We start from the raw sequence: 25,944 nt of genomic DNA, 5'->3' as shown, positions 1-25,944 counted from the left end.
AGGTCATGAGAACCCTGTTTTGTTCTTCTTGGTTTCTTATTTGTCTTTTCTTTGGGTCATTTTATCGAAATATTTTTTGGAGAGACAAGCAGGAAAGGAGGAGACAAATCTAAATCAGATTTTCTTTTTCTGATTTTTTTTTTAACTTGTTGCACTTAGCATCAAACTATGCATAGAAGATTGGGGAACCACAAAAAACAAGCTGAAAGTATTCCAAAAAAGAGTTTTGTTAAAAACAAAGCGGACATTTTAATTCCTCTGTAGCATTTACTGGACGCTTAGTTGTACTAATATTGATGCTCTATGAGCTACTCTTCGTGTGTGTGTGTGTGTGTGTGTGTATGTGTGTGTGTCTAACCTTTTCTTTTTTCAATTTCAGTTGATCCTATTAAGATACTAATGCCATCACTGTCTCCTACAATGGAAGAAGGAAACATTGTGAAGTGGTTAAAAAAGGAAGGTGAGCAAGTACATTACTGATGTTTTTTGTGCTTTGTTATTTGACCATTTTCACTTTTTTAATGTGTTATATTGTAAAATGCATGATATAAATAAAATAAATTGTATTTCTTTGATAGTTAATGTGAACTTGTTTGAATAAAAATGTCCTATGTTAATGGAACAAAGTTTTCTGGGTTTGCCCTGTATCTCTTTTAACAAGGTCAGTATGGTACAATATTTGAAGGGCTTTTTCTTCCAAATTTTAGTCTTTCTAGCTTTTACTTTCAGCATCATCAATGTAATTCCTTAGTTTATAACTATCAAGTATGTGTGTGTATGTGTGTGTTTCTGTGTGTGTGTGTTTTCTTGGAGCTGAGCAATTTGATTATAAATTTCATTGGAAAGAGCAAACGACTAAGCATAATGAAGGGTGCCCCTAAAGGAAGGACAGTAGAGGAGAGGCTGGTAGCCATTAGTTATTGAGACATAATATTAAGGCTCTAAAATTAAAACTGAGATTGGTGCTTTAAAAGACAGACTAATGAAACTGCGTAGAAAATGAGAAGTAGATGCACATGGATTTTAGTGTTTAATGAAGACAATACTAGATTTGTTGTTTCTGTAATGCCAAGGATAAATTACACATGAATTAGATACTTGACAACCCAAAAACAAAACCATATACTATAAATACTGGTAAAAATTTGATGAATTTTACTGAATCTGGAAGTAGAATGAACATTATATAACTCAGAATGTAGATACAATTAGGGGAAGATTGATAAATTTGGTAATAAATATAATAACTTTTCTGTAGCTGAAAATGACAAATTGAAAGAGTATTTGTAGTTTATAAGAATAAGACTATTAGAAATACTGGGAAGATAAATGAACAGATAGTTTACAGAAAAATGGTAAATAGCTCTTATACAAAGAAAGGGATGCTTACCTTTTGTATATACTGATGGTACTAGAATCATGCAAAATACCACACTGAGATATTTCTTACGATCATATGACACAAATTAAAAGTTTGACAAATTCTTCTGTTGTTGGTGTGGCTGTGGAGGGAAGTAGGCACTCTGAAATATCGCTAGAAGAAATGCGAAATAGTATAAACCTTGCGGGGGGAAATGATACTATCTAGAAAATATTAAATTTTTGTTCACCTTTGTCCCAGAAACTCTACTTCCAGGGATCTGGGAAGGTTTCTATTTCAAATGTTAGTTAACTTGACTATATATTTGTAGTAGGTTGTAACTGAAGGACAAAGTAGGTCCCTCAACAACAACAAAATAATGAAAATGATTATTACAGTAATCATATAATGGTGGTTATTTTGGTAATGTTAAGCTAAGTCTTTTATTTGTATTATGGAGTAAAACAAATGAGGGGTTGAGATATCATTGAAACCTGGACTACTGGTGTAGTTTAAAGGAGAAACAAATAAAAGATAGCTGAGGTTAACGAAAGACTCTTTGATGGCAGTTTTTTCTGTCTTTCCCTGGCAGTGTCTGGAAAGAAGGACCAATCTAGTGGTAGTGAATACCTGCTGTCCATACTGTAGTATCAAAGTACACCAGTTCCCACTAAAGTGGAGGAAGGCTCTGGGAAGACTGGCTACTTCCAGGTCTTGAGCCTGCATATTAGCTTGGAGTACCTTGTCAGCTCAGAAAGGAAGGAAGGTAGCAGAAATTCCCAAAGGCATCTTACAGGACTTAGGAGCTGAAGGTAGGACCGTTTCAGGACCAATAAGGATAATAACTAGTGTTTGAAATATACATTAAGTATATTTACGCCTTAAGTTCACAATAATACTAAAGAAAAACAGACTATTAATAAGTGGTCAGCTTTGGAGAATGCCAGGAAATTTAACTCACTTTGAAAACTGGTAATAAATGAAAAGACTCAAGCGTTTTTTTTCCTCTCTTTCCTATATGGATATATTACCTTTCCTCATCTACTTTTGTGTATATTTGAAATTTTTGTAATATATTTTAAAAAGTTGTACATACTGTCTTGGGGATATAATTTGAGATAGAAACTACTCTTTACTCAGCTTTTTTTTCCTTCCCCTGGTATCAGGGATTGAAATCAGTACCTTCCCACTGAGCTGAACTCTCAGCACTTTTTATTTTGAGATAGGGTGTCACTAAGTTAATAAGTTGCTCAGGCTAGAATATGGGATCCTCTTACCTCAGCCTCTCAGAGTGCTAGGATTATAGGCATGTACTGCCTACCATACTTGTCTTTTCCCTAGCATTTTATAAGCACAGAAAAATTTGGATGTTAATGTTACCTACACATTTACCATGGGGTCATAATTCATATGTCTTGCTGCTGGACAGCTTCAACCACTGGTGGTACATACATGACTATCCCATCAGTTGTTTTTTAAAAATTAATTGTATTAGTCAAAGGACTGAAAGAAGTGGTTAGATCCATTTGTAGCACTGATGGTATAAGCTGCCCAATGGGACAGCCACACAAATGAGGTAGTATTTGAGTTGATCTTTGTAGAATAAATGGGCCTTTCAAAAGAGCCAGAAAGAAGGTCATTCCAAGTAATGTAAATATTATGGACACAGTCTTTGAAGGAGGATGTCATGAGACAAACTATGACAACTGCAGGTAGTTCCAGCTGCATTGAGAGCATAGTGCACGAGAAGGATCTAGAACGCCAGTGTTGACTTTTCAGTTCGGTCTGTGAAGGTCTTATCCTAGAGCCAAGATACAGGCAGGAAGTGTCTTACTCATGCTTTCCCGACCCCTGTTAGTAACATTGGATTAAATGGAACAGACCCGAGAGTAGGCTATCAAGGCCTAGCTATATTCAGTTTAAGTAGCCTTCTTTGCATCCTTTCATTTGAAAAACCAAAACTGAGGACTTCTAGTCATTAAGGTCATCAGTAGCAGAAGGGTAAGACTTCTCATCTCTACTGGATATCATATTATTCAAGAAGTCCTTTAAATTAAGTTGCACTTAAATGCAGAAAAGGGGAATCTCCAAGTGTCAGCGGCACCTGGACCCGTGAATGGGAAGTAAAGCCACATTCACCATTCAGCCTGAGCTGGATGGCTGGGCCTGCTGAAATGGGGAACTGAGGATTAATTAGAGGGGTTGGAACGGTAGAGACAGAGAAAGGGAAATAAAGAATTAGGTTCAGCTTTGGTTGTGGTGAAATTTGAGATGCTTATTAAATAGACATTCGAGGGAAGATGTCTAGTTGGTTGTTGAAGTTAAGGAGTGAAGTCTGACTTGAAGATAAGAAATTTGAGAGTCATAAGCATATGCATGGAATTCCGTGCCGCATAATAACAAACACTTTTTTTTTTTTTAACACTTTGGATCTATGTAGAATAATAATGCCTATTCCTTTGAAAATTTTCTCTTGTGGACTTTTCCTCATCAGGCTTTTGAGTTCAAATTTATAGTATGTCCATTATCTGAGAATCCACAGGTAGAAGTAAAATAGCCCTGGACTGATAATTCCCCTGGGTTACCTGGAAGAAGCCATTATTCTGGAAGGGCATAGCTCCTAATCCAAGCCACATGGATCCAAGCTCCTAATCCAAGCCCAAATAAAGTCCCACTTACCAAGAGTCGTAATCCCAGACTAACTTAATAATGCACCCAGAAACAGTCTCTTAGGAACAAATGTCAATAGGCATAGCAAGCAGTGACTAGACCTACCAGAACTTCCCCTAGGGAATTACTTGATAAATAAAAATGTAATGAGAAAACCAGACACTATACAGAATGTCTAGGCAACTTTAAAACAAGACAAATGGGACTGCTAGTAATGAAAAAATATTGTCTCTGAAAAGACAACATTTAAGGTTGGGTGGAAGTGTGATTAGACATGACTGAACAAAGAATTTGTGACCTGAAGAATACCCTGAAGGAATTAGCTTGCAAGCAGCACTGAGGGAGAAAGCAGTGGGGAACATATGAAAGGGAAGTTAACACGGGAAGGAGAAAACAGGAATCATCCAGTAATCCAAAATGAGGAGATGAAGAAGAGATAATAGTCAAAGAAAAAGTGGCAGAGTTTTCTAGAATTTAGAGTTCCATACCAGAAAGAGTTAGTGCTTCTCTAGGCAGCACTTTGAACAATTGGCTAGGCTTCGATAGAAAGTAAGTAATAAAACAATTATTAGCATCAAAGAAAGTTTGATCTTTATGAATAATATAATCAATTTTAATCTAATTTTAGGTTTCTTTTCCTTAATAAATTATAGAGCTTTGGCTGTTTCTGTATTAAGTACAACAGGGTTTTGGCATCTTTAAATAATGATTCAGACCCAGAACAGTCCTTTGGGGATCTTTTTTAAAAGATTAAATTTCTTCACACTTTGCAGATTTATAGGCAGATAGTAAGGAATACTCTTTAGATCGCATTTATCTCTCAGACTTTCAGCTTCCTGGCAGTCTGAATAAGTTATCCACAGCCATTAGTATATGAAGAGTATGATTAAGAGCAGGAAGACACATGGTCTCATCACTGTGATCTTTTTTCCTTTTGATGATAATGTGCTATTTTCATGTAGGACAGGCCAAGATTTGAAGCTCCTGGAGCATATTTCCCTGAAGGTTGTTCTTAAAAGTCTGTGTTCTGCCAACTGAATGGAAAAGTCTGTTTGCCAATACATTGTTAAATAAGAGCAGTCTTAGTTCTTGGTTTTATTAATTCACTAAGTTCTTTTTATAACTGGTCACTTTTCTGATTTAATCGTTTTCTTTTCAGTATAATTTGCTTCTTTTCACTAACATTTATATACTGTACACCTGAATATGATTGGCTATGTCTAAATATGCCTGGTGCTTCAGGCATTTATGATAACTTGATTCATTTTGTTTTGAAAACAAATTCATATTTTGACGGCAATACTTTTAAGTTAGCTTTTTCTCTTAAGTATATATTTTAATCTTATAATCTGTGAATTTAAAACAATTACAAGATTGAAATTTATCATGAAAAAGAATAATTTATTTAATTATGAACCTAGTTTATAATTTTAAGTAAAGGCTAAATAATGATTGAGTTATGTGGATAAGAATTCAGTCTTAAAACAAGAACTGCTTTTATTAATGTGTGTGTGCATGCATATATAATGCCATCTGTGATTCTTTTCAAATTAAGTATAATTACTACAGGGATTCAGGGATAGGAACAACAACTTGTCAGTTGAGTTATCCAGAGAAAGTTATGGCTGAAGTAGAATTTGTAAATGAGTCTTATCTTGACGTGTGTGTGTGTGTGTGTGTGTGTGTGTGTGTGTGTGTGTGTGTGTGTTAACATAAGAAGGTAGGGGTACAATGAAAAGAACTCTGGTCTGGGAATCGTGGTGTTTTATCTTTTGGGTTTTTTTCTGCTCTGCCAAGAGAACTACTTGGGAGTAAGTTGATGTAGATGAAATCTAAGGTATCTCTCTAGCTTGAGAATTGCATCATAACTCATTTTCATTTCTTTTTTTTTTAAGTCATGGAAACAAGTAGTATAGTATATAAATTATCCCCATCTTTGCTGAACAAATGAGTCTTAGAACAGTAGTTTTATAAGTACTTAAGACTGAGGATTGAATAAAAATATGCATTATAGAATTACTGAAGAAGACGCTTTGAAAATGTAGAGTAATAGCTACAATTTCAAAATCTCTTGAAAGGCAATTCCACATCTTACAGGTCATTTATAGAGGGGCAAAGTGCTTCAGATATTTTTATTTAAAGTGAGCATAGTTTTATTTTTTTTAACAGTTGAAAAGTCAAATCTGTTAACAGAATACAAAGAAAAACGTTCTGTGCACGTGAAAAGTGTAGCTTTCCTTCTCGAGATTTTTAAGATTTCCTACTTTGCCACAAAGCACAGTAGAGCGATATCTGCCTGAAGCGGTTGTGTGAAAAGTATCCGCACATAGGGCCTGGAACTCTATCACATCTGCAAGGCACCCAGTTGAGCGATGCTCCCTACAGCGCTCCGAGTCCTTTCTCAGACGCTGGTTGTCCTTGGCAAGCTTTTCTTATTAAGAAGATTGGGAATGTTGAATGCAAGTCTTAGATTGCCTCAAGATGTGTAGTATTGTATAAAATTCAGACATAAAATTGTTCTGAAGGAAGCTTTTTCATGTATCACTGGGAGTCAGTCAAGAGTTACCTGACTGGGTATCGGGGTGCTGCTGTAGAAGAGGCTTTTTGCTTCTTGTTATTTCTGGGAATATATGTTTGTGGGACTAAAGTGGAACATTTTTGACAAATTTATAGCGTAAAAGCTTCAGTGCTTTTTCAGTATACTATTTCAGTTATTATTTTAACATCTTCATTGAAGTATAACTTAGGTACCGTAACGTTGACGTGTTTTACGTACACAATCCAGTAATTTTTCATTTAAGTATAGATTGTACAGCCATCACCACAGTGATTTTAGAACATTTTTGTCATTCCCAAAAAAGCTCTGCCTAATCGCATTTATTTCCTCCTCCCGTCCATATCCCTGGACAACCTCCATCTACTTTCTTTCCCTAAAATTGTGTCTTTTCTGGACCTCTCATGTACATGGAATCAGAATATTTGGGCTTTTGTGACTGGCTTCTTTCATTTGCCATGATTGGGATTCTTCCATGATGTAGCATCCGTTCCTTTTATCGATGATTTATTTTTATCATGCTTTTGATGGCTATTGCTAGTATTTATATTAGACTTGAACTGTAAAACTGGTGTATGGATTATAGATTACTGCATTAGTCAATAGAACTTCCGGTGGTGATGGAAACGTGTGGTGCACCATCTTGTGCGGTGGCTACTGGACAGGTGGAATGAGAGGCTAGAGGTTTGTAGCAGAGGAAGCCAGGTTGCCTCGGGTTTTGGGCCACACAGCTGTCATTGTCACTGTCACTGTCAGGAAGTGAGAAGGGTCACAGGCACCGACTGGGGACCCCTCCTCATTGAATGGGATTGGCGTTGCCAGCTTGTGCTTTTATTCCATCTGATGAGGAACCACTTGAAGCAGATCTGTCTTCTCATTTCTGCTATAGTGTCTGTCTTATATGCGATATCATTCATACAGAGGCAGCTCATGCATGGTGAACAAGCCATTGAATTTTACCTCTAATCATGGATGTCGTGGTGATTCGACATAGCAGTAAGTTTTCCTCTTTTACGTTCATGTAGATCTTATTTACTTGGCCTATAGACAATAACAGCCCACCTCCAAAACTACCACCACACACATACCTTTGAAAAAAAAGATTACTCTTAATTTTTGGTTGAGTACAATTATTTTCTGAAAGCTATAGGATGTGTTTAGTTAATAAAATAAGCATTACCATAGTTTGTTTGACCAAGACTCTACTTTATACCTCAGCTTTACAAAGAGAGGCAACCCTCCCTACATGCTCATCCTCGGCTCTGGCAGCTGCCCACCGGGACGAAGGAATGGGACACGATGCTGGCATTGGTGCTGGGGAGCAGCCCCCGGGCGGGCCTCTGCTCTGGCCTCTCCTGGGGCCCGCACTCTTGTTCTGGGCCCGCTCCACCTCTGCCACTGACATGGACGACATGTCACAGGAAGTGGCACAGAAATGCCCCATGGCTGCCATCTTCTGCAGCCAGCCAGCTATCAACAGGACAGCTGAGAAGCCATGTGTCCCTCGAGCTGTGCATGTGCCTGTGTCTTGGCTGCTCAGTCCTTCTCACCATACTATATATTCCTAGTGGACAGACTCTTTGCTTATCATTGCTTTTGAACCCAGGGCTTACTGTAGTGCTTTATACATTAGTACTTGCTGAGTGATCTGTTTGACGTGGCAGACTGGAACAGGAAGCTAGAATGTGTCTTGATTTTTAATGGTTTTACCTAAAGATATAAAGTGTTATCTCAAAGTCTATGGGAAATGTTAACCTAGCACATTTAGATCCACGATACCTTCTTGTACAGCTGTCCATTCAAAATATTGATGCTGATGCTTCCTTTATATAATAATGCTGTGTTTTAAACTTTGCTATGGTTCATAGGTAAAGCTCACCAGAGAAGAATAAGTAGATTTTCCTCTGTGCCCTGCTCCCTTACCCCAGGCTTCTCATGTAGGTAACGTGTCTATGTTACGTGACTAGATATAGGGACAGTTTTACAAAGGAAAGTTATCTTTTTAAATATTAGAGGCATGCTACAAATTAAGAGTGAGAACAAAAACAATAGAAAAGAATCAAAACATCATAAAATATTGAGGCATTGGCTTGAGACCTGAGGAACAGGTGGAATTTAGAATACAGTATATTGACACTGTGAAATAGGAAGAAAAGGGCTAATGGTTTAGGGAAAGTGGGAAGGGTAGGGGAAAGATAATAAGGGAAAGAAAAAAATAGGAGAAAATGAAAAATGGAAATAAAATGTTTGTAAATGGGGAAGGGAGGAGGGGGTAAAGGGAGGGCAGGGACAAGGGGAAAAAATGAGAACCAAGACCTGTCATGTAAAAGTACAAGAGCCCAGTGATGAATGTAACTGTACTGTACACCTAAAATGTACCAATAAACTCAATGAGGAAAAAATAAAATACTTATAGTATGTCTTTTGCTCTGCTGAAAGAACTCAGAGTCTAGTAAATAGAGAATAATCCAATTTTTAAAAAGTAATTAGTGGTAGCAGCATAAAATATTATAACGCAATTTGTGTTAACTTTTCAAATTAGGTGTAAGGAATTTAGGCATAGGTAAAAAACATGTCAGTGGAGTTACTCAGAGAAAGTTAGGGCTGAGGTAGAATTTGCAGATGATTCTTGAAGTTGAGTGGTTGGAATTTAAATACAGGTGAGCACAAAAGATAAAACATGATTTTATTCTGTAATGGTGAGAATTTATTTTCCGGCTTTTAAGAAATATTTAGCTGGTAGGCTGCCTAGCTTCTGTGTATCTCGCAGCCTAATCTCCCCTCTCTCATGTGCTCTTTGCCAGCTGCCCAAGTGTCCTTTTCTTTGCTTCCAGGGCTCTGTGTGTGCTGCTCTATGCCTGGATTGTTGCTCTTTTTATTTATCTTCTCATCTTTTCAGACTCATATAAGAGGTCATTTAATTCTAAGAAGCCTTCCAGAGCATATTTATTAATTTAGTGTTGTAGATTTTCCTTCATGCTCTTACTGTGTTGATCTGTTAATATTGCTATTTCAGCTATTTTGGGGGCTGTTTGAGGGAGTATATTGCTATGTCTCATATTTTATTTTTGTATTCATTCTGATAATCACTGATTTTAATCCATTTATATTATTGTGAGTCCTCATACATTTGGATTTATTTCTGTTGTTCTTGTTCACTTCTATTTTTATTCTCTTGATTTGTGTGTGTGTGTGTGTGTGTGTGTGTGTGTGTGTGCGCCTGCTTTCTGTTATACAATTATTTTCCATTTTTCCTGTGCTGTAGGTTGTAGTTCTTTTTTTATTTCTGTTTTTAAATTTTGTTAAGTAAGGTCTAGAGTTATTCAATATGTTTTTCTCCCAACTATATCAAAGTTCTTAGCATAGTTAATTATCACATGAACATTCCCTTATCTGTGTTACTGTTTCTTAAGTGTTTGACTCTCACTGTTTTAATCCTTCATACATTACCATCTGAATAGTTAGTAATTCACACATTAACAACTTCCCTTTTCTGTGTGTCCACTTTTCTTACTGATCAACTGCATCTTGTAAGAAAGCTCTCACTCAAGTGATCTCCAGTAGTGGTAAATTTTCATAGCCTGTCTGTCTGCCCTTCTTTCTTTCTCTTTCTCTTTCTTTCTTTCTTTCTTTCTTTCTTTCTTTCTTTCTTTCTTTCTTTCTTTCTTTTCTTGCTTTTTTTTTTTTTCTTCTCTCTCTCTCTCTCTCTCTCTCTCTCTCTCTCTCTCTCTCTCTCTCTCTCTCTCTCTCTCTCTCTCTCTCTCTCTCTCTCTCTCTCTTTCTCTTTACTGGGGATCCAACTCGAATCCTTGTGCTTGTGAGGCAGATGCCAGAACCACTGAGCTAAATCCCTGGCCCTTTCATAGCCTTTATATGTCTAAAGAATTATTTCGTTCTCTTATATGGCTGCATATACAATTCTAGACAGTTAACTTTTCTCAACTTTTTAAAGATATTATTTCATTGTCTTCTGACCTCTGTTGCAGCTGCTGAGAAGTGTGCTCTCAGTCTGTCATTCCACTGAGGTAATCTGTTTTACTTCCTCTGATAACTTCAAATTATGTTTTTATTGTTGTTGATACTATGTGATTTACCTACAGTGTATCTAATGTGGATCCATGTTTATACAGTCTAATACTCTCTGTCCTGTTGTGTTTTTTGTCTGGGTGTAACTTGGACAAGATGAGACCTGAGTTAATTTTTACATGTGCATATGTTCCTTTTACCACCATCTAGATCAAGATTGAGAGAACTCCTCACTTTCTGCAAGGCTCCTTGTACCCCCTCCTGATCATACAACTTCAGAACACTTTCATTATAAAGATAGTCTGAGAAAATCAGCAACCATCTCTTCATGTATTGATTTTCTACCAGTCCCTCCTCTCTCTTCCCTTGGAACCCCATCAGACAAGCATTGTAGCCTCTGTCTCGGTCACTTAGCTGCTCTTTTTATTTTTATTTTTTTAATCTTTTTGTCTGCTTGTATTACGTTCTGAGTAGTTCCGTGGTGCTTTCAGTATCACTCTTTCACTGTGTTCCATCTACACTGTATACCATTGATTCCTTTTATTGCAGTGATTTAATTTTTTATTTCTAAGATTTTGAATTCGTTTTCTTCTTGCTAATATTTTGCATATCTGTTCCTCATCATTTTTTGATTTCTTGTTCTTGTGACAGCACTTTAACTTTCCTTTTTTTTACTTTGTAACATCCTCAAGATAGTTATTCTGGGCAGATTGCTCTAAATGAATTGCTTCTAAAATTATTTCCATTCTTGTTATTTTGTGACTTTGCTTTAGTATTAGATTTCCTCTTGTGTCAGAACTTTGTTTTGCATCTTTCGTTTGAGTGGAAGGTTTTTGTTTCAGCGTCTCCCCTCCCACCAGTCTCCTCTCCACCCTCTCTCTCTGTCCCCCTCCTCAGATTTTGCTATTGATATTGGGGATATTGTCAGATGTGGTTCTGAACCCAAAGGGTGGCTTGACACACTGTTTGATATAGAGGCAGTGGTTTTCTCCCCCATCTTCCTATACCCACAGTCTCTGATTAAAGCCAAACCTGTCAGCACAATTTGATTGCTCATTTCATCAGCCTCAGATTATGAGAAGAACCCTGACTTGGTCCTGGCTTCAAGTGATGAGTCTGGTTTAAATACTCAGTCTTTTGGGCAACTTTTAGTTTCATTTACTTACCAGAGGAAACCTTTGTATTTCTTCTCTTCTCCCCACCAAAAACCTGCTTCTACATCCAGAAAGCAGCATGTCTGTAATGTCAGGTTCTGCTCAGATTTTTGAATTTCTGTCCTTTCCATCACAAAAGTGGTTCTTACTTGACTTCACTGTGTGTTTGAGTATCTCTTTTTACGCTATATTTATGTATGCTGTATGGTTCTGACAGATTTCGGGTTTCTGAACTTGCCCTAAAATGTCAATCAAAATAGTCTACTAATTAATATAAATTAATCTTGACAGAAGGATATTCAAATTGTATTAAAAAGGAGCTATGGGGTCTGAAGTTGATTTTTTTCCAAAGAGGATGTTAATTTCTTGCTATTGTCTCTTAAGTGTGATTTCGTTCTTAATATTTGCTCCAAAATCTTTGTAACCCTTTTTATAATGAAACACACACTTGCAGTGAGAACTACTTGTAATTCCTCAGTCCAGAAATAGATGTAGAATATTTTATCGAACGCACACATGCAGTGCGAACTACTTGTAAATTCACAATTCAGAGATAAATGTAGTGTATTTTGTTGTTTATTCATGCTTTACACACACTCATATTAACAAGCACATTTATATATTAAAAACAGAAACAAACCCAGTCTTTTTTTGTAGGGGAAGCTGTGAGTGCTGGAGATGCATTGTGTGAAATTGAGACTGACAAAGCTGTGGTTACCTTAGACGCAAGTGATGACGGTGTTTTGGCCAAAATCGTGGTAAGTTTTCATTTGAACAATCTCCAACAGGGGGAAGACTCCTTAAACATAAAATTTTTGGAGGTAAAGTTACTTTCTGTTTTTACCTCTTTATTTACTGTTTTCTGCTCCATAATAAATACATTTTTAATTCAGCTGTTTAAACCATTTTACTGTGAAAGTCCAGTAATAAGTAGCCTATTTTTCTGTATTTTCTGAATTTTGTATACGATCTGTTACCTTAAAAACAATTTTGGAGCCTGTGAGTAAAGTAAATAAAATGAACCACAAATGATAAAAGCATCACTGTTTAGGGTTATGTGATATTGTTACTCATGCAGCAGATTGTTTCTTCCCTTGTAGCACATTTACTAGAGACTATTTTATAGCAGCTAAAGCTGACTTTGGTGCCACACTGTGGCCCATTTCATGTGGCTAAAAACTTGTGCTACTTGTAGCGATGTAGAGAGTAGCAAAACCTTATGGACTCTTTCTTTTCTTTCCTTTTTTATTTTATTTTTTTTACTTTTTCTTCATAATAAAGTAGAGGCGATTATAATACTTCACAGGTAGTAAGGAAGGTTACTTGAGAGAATACATAAATGTTCGTTCCTAAACCTATTACCCACCAAGTGCTTGATAAATATTAGAATCTTTCTGGACATTTGTCTCATCATTCATGTTGGTTGGTTTGCTGGACCGTAAGTATCCATTTGTAAGCTGTATACCTGTCTGGAGTCCCTTGCTAGTATGCTTTTAATTCTAAGCCACCAGCTTTCCTCTACATTGACTGGATACAATTTCCTCTGTCTATTCTATCCAAAGAAGGCACTGTGGATTGTTACACTCTAATTAGATATAGATCTTTTAACATTTTTTTAAATTTGTGGTTTTTTTCCTAGAAAATCCTTTTGCGCTTTTACTTTTTCCCCAGTATTGGGAATTGAACCAGAGCTCTGAGCATACTAGACTAGATATCTAGCCTTTTGTATTATTTTTAAGACAAAAATCTCACTATGTTGCTTAGGCTCGGCTTGATCTTGGTATCCTCCTGACTCAGCTTCCAGAGTAGCTAGACTTACAGGCTTGCAACACTGCCCCAGCCTTTTGTTGATTTTTTTTTTGAAAGCACTTATTTTTAAGTGACATTTTATTATGTCAAATATCCTTTACTAGCTAGCCATCTATAATACTGAAATCTAGGTTAAAACTCACTGTTGAAAATACAGTTAACTTCCTTAGAGGAAATATGAATTAGAGGTTAAAATTGTTCTTTCTTCAACTGGGAAAATACAAGTATTCCATTTAACTAATTTATGTATTTTGAAGAAGGAAAAGATGGCTTGAATTACCATATGTAATAAACCCAGTTATATTTTTAATGGTATGCATTTGGCAGGCTGTGTTCTGGCCCTAGTTTTGCATTGTTTGGCTGTGAAATCTTCCAGAATTGATAGAATTTTCCACTTAGCTGCTTTGCAGTGCATTTCCAAATGCTAACCATGTCATTGTGTCAGTAATGCCTATTCATCTGTCCTAATGCTGTGCAAAAAAGGTGGGTAGTTATAGTTAATAACCACCTCCCAACGCAGTTATGTCCTGACCAAAAAATATTTCAGTGGCATATATATATATATATATTGTGGCTCTTTTATTACTCTGCATGCCTTTTGGGTAATAGAAATGGGAATATATTCATGTCACAATATGTGCAATTTTACAGAGGAAAAAATGAACCAAAAAAAGATAGCATAACCAGTGGGATTTTGTTTTGTTTTGTTTTGCCTTCTGCCCCTCTTCCCCACCAGCAGCACCACCACTAGCAAGAGTTTTATACTTTTATCTTTCATCATGGAAGAATTCTTATACTATCACACATAATAAAATGATTTTGTAGGAATACGTATAAGAGATTTCTACTTTCAGACCCAAAAAATGAGATAACTAAGGTTATTTTAAAAATCAAGGAGGGCCAGGGATTTAGCTCAGTGGTTCTGCCTCCTGCCTCGCAAGTGCAAGGTCCCATGTTCAATCCCCGGTACCAAAAAAAAAAAAAAAAAAAAAAAAAAAGAAAGAAAGGGCCAAAAAAAAAAAAACAAAATTTTTTTTTAAAAAAAAAAAAAAAAAAAAAAAAAAAAAAAAGGAAGGAATGGTCTAAAATTAAGTACAAGCAGCTAAATCTGTAGTGTTTTATTTGAGCCTACATTTTTGAAAAGATTAGAAATTATAGTTTATTTTATTCTCCTTATGAATTTAATTTCATAGTTTTTGAGAGGTTTTTATATTATTCTCCTTTCACAATTTTATTATTTTCCTTTTAAGCAGCCTTATAATTTTTGCATCTGAATTCCATTTTAAATATAAGGTAATATTTATTACATGTGAATCAAGAAAAAAAAGTTTATGTGTTCCTCATGTTTTAATAAAGAATGACTGCTGTCAGTGTAAATAATTTTGTGATTTATTTCTGTTAATGAAAGGGTTTTTTAATTCCTTTTGTCACTAGTAAATTGTCATGCAGAAAACCTTTAATTATCACACACATAGAATCAATACACTTAGTCTTAAATTTACAGTAAAATAGACAGCTGGTATTTTAAATGGTGAATCAATAAAGCAATTTCAGCATTATGTATGTGAAGAATTTATTAGAGGATGTTAAAATTATTTCGAATTTTTTTTCAGTATTGGTTATTGGACCCAAGACTTTTTTTTTCCTCTTATAATTTTAATTGATGCATTGCTGTTCATTTGCTATCCTAACTTACTTTGAAACATTTTAATATTTAAGTCCATTTTTTGGAAAAGAAAATCATCAGAAACTTTCTTCTGGAACAAAATAATGATGTTCATTCCTCCAAAGATCCAAATTTAAGGTCTACCAAAAACAAAACAAAACAAACCCATGCAGAAATAAAATGTAACAAAAATCACATTCTAGAGAGTCAGTGCATTTTGCAATCTTTGCTGTGCTAATTGTCCTTCACATGACTTCAAAAAACACCCCAGCTCATCATTTATTTTTCTAAATTAAAAATAGTGAAAAAAGAGAAAACTTTTTGTTTGGAGTTTGCATCCAGTTGCCCAACTCGTTTTGACGTCACACATGGCAGGAGGTCATGAAGCTGTTTGCAGCACACATGATTAGGAAATATCCCTCCCACAAGTTCGCTTTCTTCCAGATGGTGTAAAATACCTGCAATTCCAAGTATGAATGGACACAGATGATCTCCTTTGAGAGTTCCACAGGATAATGCAGGCAGCCAAGTTCTTCCTAGAATTACAGGTAGTCTGGGAAATTGACCCAATTGTCCTGTGTAAAGTATTTCCCATCCTGTCTCAATACTTTCATTGGAAGGTCAAGAATCAGTTGAAGTTCCTACATGGAATCATCTTCTGGAGACATGGAGATTGGGACAGCTGTCACATCACTAGTCACATAATGTAACTCTCTTTGTGTACCTCTTCAGTACTCGGTTGCAGTTCTCTCCTAGAACCTGACAGCGGTCTACCTCAGATGCCACTACATGTTTTTCATATGTAGTTCTGACCATATTTGGTTTCACCTTACTGTTTCATATAATATGCCAACATTTGCTTCCCAGAATCAGCTCATCTTTCCCAGTGTCATCATCTTTGCCACTGTCCATGATAGCCCTGGTGTAGGCCAGAATACTCTGTCATCTTAAAATCTCCCCTGAGGGTGAGGATATTTCCACTGGCTGGAGTGTAGAATTGTAATGATCTCATAAGGTGAACCTTCTTCTTTGTCATACGCCATTTCATCTGAGTTGTATGCAACCAGGCACTCAGGAGCGGTGGGCCAGTGGCCTTCCATGTTTCCTCCTCAAAATATGGGTAGCAAAGACTTCACCTTCCCTGGATTGCCCTGGCTCGTGCTTCATTCTTTCTTCAAAAGGTTTTCAGTTTCTTCTTTGCCCTGTGTGTGTATCACTGTCTTAACTCCTGAGGTCCTGCAACACCAATCCGTGTAGGTAAATTCTCAAACTGGCAAAGCTGCTGTTTTTGTTTGTGTAGGTTGCTAAGTAACCACAGTCCTGCCAAAGGTGCAGCAAGTCCGCCATGCCTTGCTCCTGGAACATAGGCCAGCGATCTTTGCCTGTGGCACCCAGTAATTGAGCATGCCTTGCCGCACAGCTGCCGTAGTAAGGCTGGGTTGGCAGGGAGTGCACAGTGCTGGGAGGCTTGCAGGAGAGTAGGTGAGGCTGCGAGGAGCTGCCCTGGGAAGCCAGTGGGAGGCGCCACCAGCATGCATACGTGGGTGCCAAGTTCTCAGCCTTGAGCCACCAGGGCCCTTGCCTTACTCCTGCTGTGTTAGGGTCACCTTAGGTTGAGAAAGTCTTCCCAAGCCTTGTAGTGCTGGGATTCCAGTGTGTGTCAATATTTTATTGACTGGTAATATATTCACTGATAATTTTTATTATATTAGTAAACCATCCTTTGAAATAATTTAAAAGTGCCTGGGATTTAGCTCAGTGGTTCTGGCTACTGCTTCGCATACGCAAGGACCTGAGTTTAATCCCCGATATTAAAAAAAAAAGAAAGAAAAAAAAGAAATAATTTAAAAGTAGAATGACTCATTTTCTACTTTTTCCTTGACACTGGGAATTGAACTCAAGGATGTCTTACTGATCTGTGTCCCCAGCTCTTTTCTTATTTTTTGTTTTGAGACGGAGTCTTGTATTTGAGTTTCCTGCATCATGGTTGAACTTTTCAAAACTGGAAAAATGTGACTACTTAAAAATACATCTTTATTTGATACTGAGATCAGTAAAACCTGAAATGATAATAATGGTTTTTCATTGGCTGCTTCTGAAAATATCCATGTCATGTTGGTAGTTTATATATGGAATCATTTCTGTGACTTCTAGTAAATGAAACAGAAGGCAAAGTGTCAGTTTCATATTTGGTGTAGTGTCTGACTCACATTTCAGACATCTATTGATATTTTTAAAACAAACTTTCCTCCCTTTTTTTAAAGAATGTTTTGCATTTGAATCATGTTCTTTGTACTTGGATATCTATCTTACGTTTCAATTTTGAAATAATTATTGAGTAGAATTTACATTTAATACTTTTGCTATCAGTGTTTTAGAAAAGTTGACAATGTACTTTGATTTTGAGTTAGCATTTTGTAAGCAGGTAATTAATTTCTTTTAGGAAAAGAAAAAAATGTGAGTCCAATAATACTCTTAACTCATCTTTTTGACATAGTAAAGACAAATAAACCGCCCACAAAGTAAAGCTGTTTAGTATATGACAACCAAGCAACTAAATTTTTCTTGAGTTGTTTAGTATTTTTCCACAGGTTGTAACTCATTATGTGTCCTTCTTTAGTTTTTGTATACTCATTTCTTATGCTTGTTTCATGAAAGCATTGTTTATATTCTTCATTGTAAATTTATAAAGCTTCTTAACTTGTAAAATGTATGCCTTATTATTTTAAGAGTAGCACACATTACTAAGAAGCAAAATTAATGTTACTCCAAAATGTCAAACCCATCCTAGGAATTATGCTTTTCTCTATAATTACTGTGGTGGGCATGTCCTGCAGCCTGTCATTCTGTTATTCGTTAAATACACCTGTAATGAACCGTATTTAGAGTAGTTGAAAAAGTATTAATAAAATATTTTTAAGAAATGACATTTTCTTTCTGTAATGACCCTATAAAATATTGCTATCTAATGGTATTGTAGAGACTGGTAATAAGTAAATCAGAATTAGCTTGTTCCTTGTAGATTAATTCTCTTTAAATATTAAATATATTTATCTTAATTTTGAAAAGCATTTTTGATCTCTCGTGTTAGTTGGTAGATATCGCCTGTGAAAAATTGGTTAGCTGGGACACTGTTGTGTTTCTGATATAATTAGAAAAAGCCCATGAGGTTTTGTTTCCAGGTTTTGTAAGTAGATATTTAGGGAAACAAAGAATAGAGAACAGTTAAACTGTACTTAACATTAACCAGAATAGTTAACCAGTTCTATCTATGTGATGGAACACACACACACACACACACACACACACACACACACACTCACCCGCAGAGACTAAGTTTACTGAAAATATTTTCCTTTAAATTAATTTTATAAAGTAGGACTAATTTGGAGGAGTTAATCCCTTTTGAGCTCTTGAGATTCTAAGCCATTGTATAGAGACTCTCTGGGAAAGACAAGTAATTGAGATACACAACCACAGTTTCCTGTTTTGGATTTGTTTTAATTGACATAGCAACAATAGTTCATACATATTTGAAAGCTGCCAGAAAAAGCGATTCTAGATTTCCTTTCAAGAGGTAGCATGAGAAAGAGTGGTAAGAAGGGTATGTGGGAGAAGGTAGGAAAGGAAGCCAGATTAAAGGTGGAGGCAAGTTGTCCTGAAAGCAGCTTTTAGTTCACATTTAAGAGATCGTCCTAGCCAGTACAAAAGTATCTGCCTAAGAAATAAACTACTTCATTCAGTCATGAAGCTTTCCATCTCCACAATTGTTTTCTTTTTAAGTACAGGTTGAAGAAGGAACTAAAAATATTCGACTAGGTTCACTAATCGGTTTGATGGTTGAAGAAGGAAAAGATTGGAAGCATGTTGAAATTCCCAAAGATGTAGGTCCTCCACCACCAGTTGCAAAACCATCAGAGCCTGGCCCCTCACCAGAACCACAGATTCCTGTGTCTGTGAAGAAGGGACAGACACCGGGTACACTGCAGTGAGTGTGTTTATTTAAATACTAATGTAAGAATATCGGTGTGGCTGTTCTTGGGGTTTTTAGTCATTATTATATTCAGAGCATCTTTTTACATTAAGTAGGAAGTTGCTCTTCTTCCCTTTTTTTCTCTTAGGACCCTGAGATCTGGGAGTGATTAGTTGCTATCATTGTTCATTCAGTAAACAGTTATTTGAATACCTGCTGTGTTCCAGATACCCTGAAAGCCTTGCTTCCTTAGAGGAGAACAAAACAGTCTGTGTTTACATTGAGCTTGAGTTAGGTTTTACAATTCCAGAATGGCATTCAGTATACCAGCCTTCCTTACTGTGTTCCCATTCATGGACTTCTAATTACATTATGTGAATTTTGGTGTCACCTATAACCGACAAAATGAAATTACCAGTTTAACATGTATTCCTTTTCAAACTGTTTTGCATTTGAGCTTCTCACAGATGAGAACTCACTTGTTCTATAATAAAATTGATATGTAGTAAACGTTTTACTTTACATAGCTTTAATTGAGCTCTGCAAATTCTAACAAGTTTCACTTATTTAATATTCTCAACAATTATATAGAATTACCTTACGTTAAGAAATTTGTCCTAGAGAACTGCTTTTCAACTTAAAAAATGCAGAGCTTTTCATTTATTTTTTTCTTTAGTTTGGTTTAGTTTTATCTATTTTTTTCTTCAGTTATCAGTGTCAGCTCTGGTCAGAAAAAAATTCACAGTGTTTTCTGAAGTGTTGATTTGGGAGCTTTTTTGATTGTTATTTTTATTCAATTTATAGTATTTGTACATATTTATGAGGTATAACATAATCATTTAGAGACAGAAAGTAAGACTCCCCTGCTCTGACTCCTTTTATTTCTCTTTCTCTTTTTTTTTTTTTGGTACCGGGGATTGAACTCAGGTCCTTGCGCTTGCAAGGCAGCGAACCACTGAGCTAAATCCCTGGCTTCCTTTTATTTCTCTTCTTTCATTTACCATGAAAATTAGAGATAATCTTATCGGTGTGTTTTACTTAATGATACCGAATTGTCTTCTTGCAAAGGTAACTGTATGCTCTTAATTTGAGATCAATCTGCAGTCATACTATGTGGGCTAAAAACTGACCGACCTGTGAATGTGACCATTGTTGGTCCACACAGTGATTTTTAAAAAATAAAAAGTTTTGAATTGGTTTTTTACTAATCTTATATAAAAATTGGAGTTTCTCTTGAAAGAACTAAAAATTGTATTTAGACATTTCTCCCAAGAAGATAAAGAAATGGCTAGTATGCACATGAAATACTCCATTATCATTAATCATTAGGGAAGTACAAATCAGAATCCTTACGAGATACCACTACAAACCTATTAGGATGGCTGTTAAAAAACAACAAAAATGAAAAACCTCAGAATATAGCAGATGGTGGTGAGTCTATGGAGAAACTGAAACTCTGCATTGCTGGTGAGAATGTAAAATGGTACAGCTGCAGTGGAGAACAGTATAACATTTCTTAAGAATTACCATATCATCCAGCAGTTCTACTTGTGAAAATACACAAACACACACACACACACACACACACACACGTGTGTGTGTATGTATTCAAAAGAATTAAAAGCAGACATTCAGTATTTATTATCTGTTCACTATTCACAACATTATACATAATAGCAAAATGGTGGGAACAACTCGTGTCCACAGTCCTATGTGCATACCCTGAAATGTTTTCAGCCTCAATAGAAAGGACGTTCTGGTACATGCTACAGGACGAATAAACCTTGAAGATATGTATGCTGAGCAGAATTAAGCCAGTCAGAAAAGTACATCCATTGTGTAATTCTACTTACACAAAATATGAAATATGTAATCATTTAGCAGAGACAGAATAAAAAGGGACTGGGAACAAGGAGGAATGGGAAGTCCTCATTTAATGGATGCACACTTTCAGTGGAAAAATGAGAACTTTTGGAGATGGATGGTGATAGTTGCACAACAATGATTGTACTTAATGCTGCTGAACCGTATCCATTAAAGTGCCTAAAATTTAAAGATTTCTGTATAGTTTATCAAAATAAAAATATATAAACATAGTTAAGTTCCTTATTGATGTATTATGATGACCCATCGAAATATAATTTGCTAATGAATACTCTTACTAAAAGAATATTTTGACATAACTAGTTAATTTTTATGAAAATGTTTGAAAGTAAAAGAAAATTGAGCAGTGCATATTAATTTATTTGACTGTGACCATCTATGGGAGTCATTTTAGTTTCAGTATTTTAAATTTCTAAGTGTTTCCCAAACTGTTGACATTTAGATCTGCTTGAATCAATGTAAATGCTAATTAGTTCCATTAAGCTTCATGTTTTCTTCTTAGGTTCCGTTTAAGTCCAGCTGCGCGCAATATTCTGGAGAAGCACGCGCTGGATGCCAGCCAGGGCACAGCCACCGGCCCTCGGGGGATATTCACTAAAGAGTATGTGTGTGCTTTTTGTAATAATCAATTGGGTTATTTATCTTTTTTCTAAAAGAATTTAAAAAGAGCTTATTCAGTGTTTAGGTTTAAAAGGAAATACATTGTTGTTTTGTGCTTTTAATTGCTTTTGTCAGTGTAAATTGTATTCTGTGCCAGGGTTGTTTTCTGAATAATTGCAGCAGTATTAAAGAACATTTCTAATTTTGTATGTAACTAAGTCAGACCCTTAGAAATGGTAATAAGTTCAGAAAATTAGAGTACAAAACAGTGAAACTTTATATTGCTTCAAGTTTGTATGAAGTCATCACCCAATTACGTTGAAATTTCTAAAACATGAAAATATATATATTTTTAAATAATATACTTCTTATCTATTTGGATTTTATTCATTTGTTTCAGAGTAATTTCTCCGTCCTTCTCTTTGTGGATTTCTTTTCTAGTCCATTGATCAGTTTCTCCATGAGTTAGTACCTTTTTTTATAAGTACCACACTTTTAATTATAAATGTTTTATAGTATACTTTAAAACTTGTTAGAGTTATCAGATTTCTTTCCATTGCTCTTCTTTTTCCATAAACTAGATTTACTGGTGTGTTCTTATTTTATATCTCCAAATGAATTTTAAGCAAATCTTCGGGCTCCTCTGGTAGCAGTGGGAAGAACTTTTTATGGGATTGTATTTGATTATCATTGTAACTACTGACATCTTCATGGTAACGAGTCCTTCTGTTTCAAGAAATGGGTATATCTTTCCATTTGTCTACATTTTTCAGTCTTTTAATAATATATTAAAATAGATGGCCTCTTCTCCATTGGGACTTAGTCTAAGGGAGAAAAAAAGAATAATCAGATAGGCTTATGAACAAATGTAAAACCACCATAGTAATGTGTGGTACGTTTCTGCTGACAATCATATTAAATGTCTCAGACTGAATTAGTGTTTCCCAATATATTCATTCAATGTTTGACCAATATTGCTAAGAAATAGTGATAATGGCCAGAATTTGTATAAGTTGTATTTTGTATTTCCATTACATACACACTGGACAGTTTGTACCATACTTCATACATTAGAAATCAGCTATCCCGAAAGCTACTGAAAGAACATCCTAAACCATGGGCTTTTAGTTAGAGGATTTAAAGGTTCGCTTACCCATGCAAAGCTAAAATTAAGAATCCTGACAGCCAGTCAGGGCTAGTTTCTTTCCCCATGGCAGGGATCCTTTAGTGCCTATAATTGATTCCTTCATTTTGTGAATCATTTACCAATATATGCCTTAGTGGAATTCTGCAGCAGTGGTAGGCTTGCCTTGCCTGTAATTCTAAGGAACCAGATGAGTCTACATTTAATTCATTAATCATTAAAGATTTGGTAAAGTATAAAATAATCATAACTGTGCTTAGAAGGATCAGTTTTTCAAATTTGTGTAAGAAATTGAAACAAAACTACTTATGGTAAGGAAGTAATTTACTAGGCTCATAAAGTAATCTAATTTAAGAGATAATGAATACTATACTTCGTGTGTGTAGAAGAAGTGAAAGGCAGATTCTGATACAGACACCATGAGAATAGAATCCAGAAACCTTTGTAAACAGTCAAACGTAGAATGTAGGCCAGGAGGACGATAGTCAAGGAATGACTTTGCAGTTCTTGTCTGTATGATGAAAATGTTGGCTCCAGAAACTGAAGTAACAGTTTCAGGGAAGCATTTTTCTTGGAGTAAGTTATGCTTGAAGCTTATTGTAAGCTTTTAGAATCCCTCGAGGGATTAGGGTCAGGGAAGTGAAAGGCATCACAGGAGTCAGTTTGGAACTAGAAAAGTAGGCATGGTAGATGATAAAGCAGTGTAACTGAGATCAGCCATAGTCACTCTTTAGAAGGTTAAATTGGGAGATGGGTAAAAGTCGGAAGATGGGATCTGAGCCTTTGAATTTGGTGATTAGGTGACCATTTGGAAGACAGTTCAGTAACGTGACAGCAGTGGAATAAAGAAATAAGGCCTCTTCCTTTCTTTTTCCATATGTGCTTGATACATATATGATGTACAAATATCTCTTTTTTAAAAACTTGAGTTGAAAATCGTTAATGTATCAGTGGAACCACTGAGCTAAATCCCCGGTTACTGTAGCATTTCTTAATACTGTGCAGTATTATCTTCTGGGTGCCCTAAGGAAGCAGTATTAGAGTTAAGATTTTAATATTTCTGCCGTCTTCTCTTGCACTTTCCCAGCTCTCTCCCCTGCCCTTATTCCTTAACTCCTCACCATCAGGACATTAATATTTAATCTTCAAAATACAAAAATATCACAAAAGATTTCACAAGAAAAATAGATCCCTAAAGCATACATTAGTGAGAATTTTTCCTTTCTGTGGTACTAAAGATAACAGTTACCTGTGTTTTTAAGGTGAGTTTTAGAAAATATTTTGGCCTGATGTTATCTATAGAAAAGTCATCCTCTGATCTGTTTGAAAAATTGTAGGCTTTGCCAATAAGCTGCCCCCCAAAATACCTTAGCACACTTTCTGGAAATGGTAAAGGGTAGTTTTCCTCCATATCCGGTCAGCTGCAAGTACAAGTAGAGCACAAACAGTCAGTTCCAACTGCCGAAGATCCATGTCTGACACAGTATATTTGTGAAGAAAACCTTGGGTGTCAGAGCTGCTGTTTCAGTTTTGCATTCAGACGCATCCCTTAGAATATGTGTTGTGCAAAGCATCAGCACTGATTCAGGAAGATGCCACCAAGTGACCATTAAAATATGAAAGGAGTGCCAGGGATTTAGCTCAGTGATTCCGCTGCCTGCTTCACAAGTGCAAGGACCTGAGTTTGATCCCCGGTACAGAAAAAAAAAAAAAAGAAAAGAAAAGAAAAAAAAATATATATATATATACACATACACATATACATATACATATACATATATAAAATGAGAGCAAATGCCAAGCCACAGTCAGAGGCAGAACACACATAGGTTCTTTGCCTGCAGCTCACTGTCTTCGGTTTATCTGATTCTTAAATCATGATGGGAATTACTGTTTATATTCACATCACAGCCTCCAAGATCTGGTATGACAGGCTTTTGTCAATTTTTTAAAAATTAACTCACCCAAATGAGTTGCTTTGTGGGAGATCGCGATAGAGAAGTGAATTTCCTCAGTGACTTCCCAGAGCATCCCCTGCCTTTTTGCAGGTGTATATGGGATCATATTTGTTTTTCTCCCTAATTTTTATAGCTCTTCATGCCTACTTAATTCCTAAGTTTAATATAATTATTTAACCCATGAAAATTATTAAAACCATTTCTGCATTATAGAAAATAAATTGTTGACTATTACTAGATAATAGCATTTATACTTCATGAGGTAATTAATTATAAAATCAGCAAAGTTTACTGTGAAGCAGTGCTTTTGCTATGTGCTTATTTACAATTAATGACTCCTGTTTATTTTTATTCTTCACCAAGTACCACTTTACCTATGGATCATAATTGCCACAGGGATAATAAAAGTAATCTAGCTTTTTTTGATAAAATAGGTGATCATTAGGCTGATAGTGGGAAAAAAATGTCTAGTTACTGTCACTAACCTTATTTTAAATAGATATATTTAGGTATTAAAAATAGATTTTTAGCCTTCTTGTGTTGCATGTTTGCTTTTTTATTGACTTGAGAATAACTGGTGATCTTTATATAAGGAAGTTAATGTATTTTGGATTTGCCATTTTGGCATTAAATTTTAATTTATTTAAAACCCAGAACAGAAGTACAGTTTGTCAGAGAGATATATTTAATTGTGTTACATAAAATGGAAGGGACTGATAGTTAGGTTGTGACATATAAGAACTTTCAAAGCTAAATTTTTTCTGTTGGAGGCATTTTTCTGAATCAGTGCAGGCACTTTTTCTGTCTGGCTAGGATTTTGGCTCATGACGTAGGTCTCTGGGAATTATATTGGCAGTCATGTAAGTATAATCACAGTTAACTGGAAAACAGTGCTTTTGAGTATAAATGTCATAAATAGAGTTAAAATTGTTTCTGAATGGAAGTTTTTCAAAAGCCATACAGATGGGTAAGATGCTTTCTTAGGACACGTACCTTCCACATTCCCTGAGTCTTCCTGTCACCATGGCCGGGTTGTGGCTTACCTTTGAGAACCAGCATTGCCACCAGTATGTTCCTGTTACTTTTTATGTGATGGGTCAGAGTCCTTTGTTGGGAGTTCCTACATTTGGCTTTATTCTATTCCAG

At 35.8% G+C, this 25,944-nt stretch overlaps 1 protein-coding gene and 1 pseudogene across 3 annotated transcripts in view; one reads left to right on the top strand and one right to left on the bottom strand.

Annotated features, from left to right (window-relative positions):
* Nucleotides 1–25,944, top strand: part of Pdhx (pyruvate dehydrogenase complex component X) — a 62,477-nt gene that overhangs the window by 12,864 nt on the left and 23,669 nt on the right. For all 3 annotated transcript variants that reach the window (XM_010612599.3, XM_010612600.3, XM_010612597.3), the window contains exons 2-5: nucleotides 380–460; nucleotides 12,422–12,522; nucleotides 19,028–19,227; nucleotides 21,599–21,697. In XM_010612599.3, coding sequence (XP_010610901.1) covers nucleotides 380–460; nucleotides 12,422–12,522; nucleotides 19,028–19,227; nucleotides 21,599–21,697 — 481 coding nt within the window. The remainder of the gene's footprint in view (nucleotides 1–379; nucleotides 461–12,421; nucleotides 12,523–19,027; nucleotides 19,228–21,598; nucleotides 21,698–25,944) is intronic.
* Nucleotides 15,563–16,806, bottom strand: LOC117283494 (annotated as a pseudogene).

The sequence above is a fragment of the Fukomys damarensis genome, unplaced genomic scaffold (genome assembly GCF_012274545.1).
Source record: "Fukomys damarensis isolate Sample0158 unplaced genomic scaffold, DMR_v1.0_HiC HiC_scaffold_27, whole genome shotgun sequence".
In the NCBI taxonomy this organism is placed as follows: Eukaryota; Metazoa; Chordata; class Mammalia; order Rodentia; family Bathyergidae; genus Fukomys; species Fukomys damarensis.
This window is presented reverse-complemented; position numbering and strand designations above follow the sequence as displayed.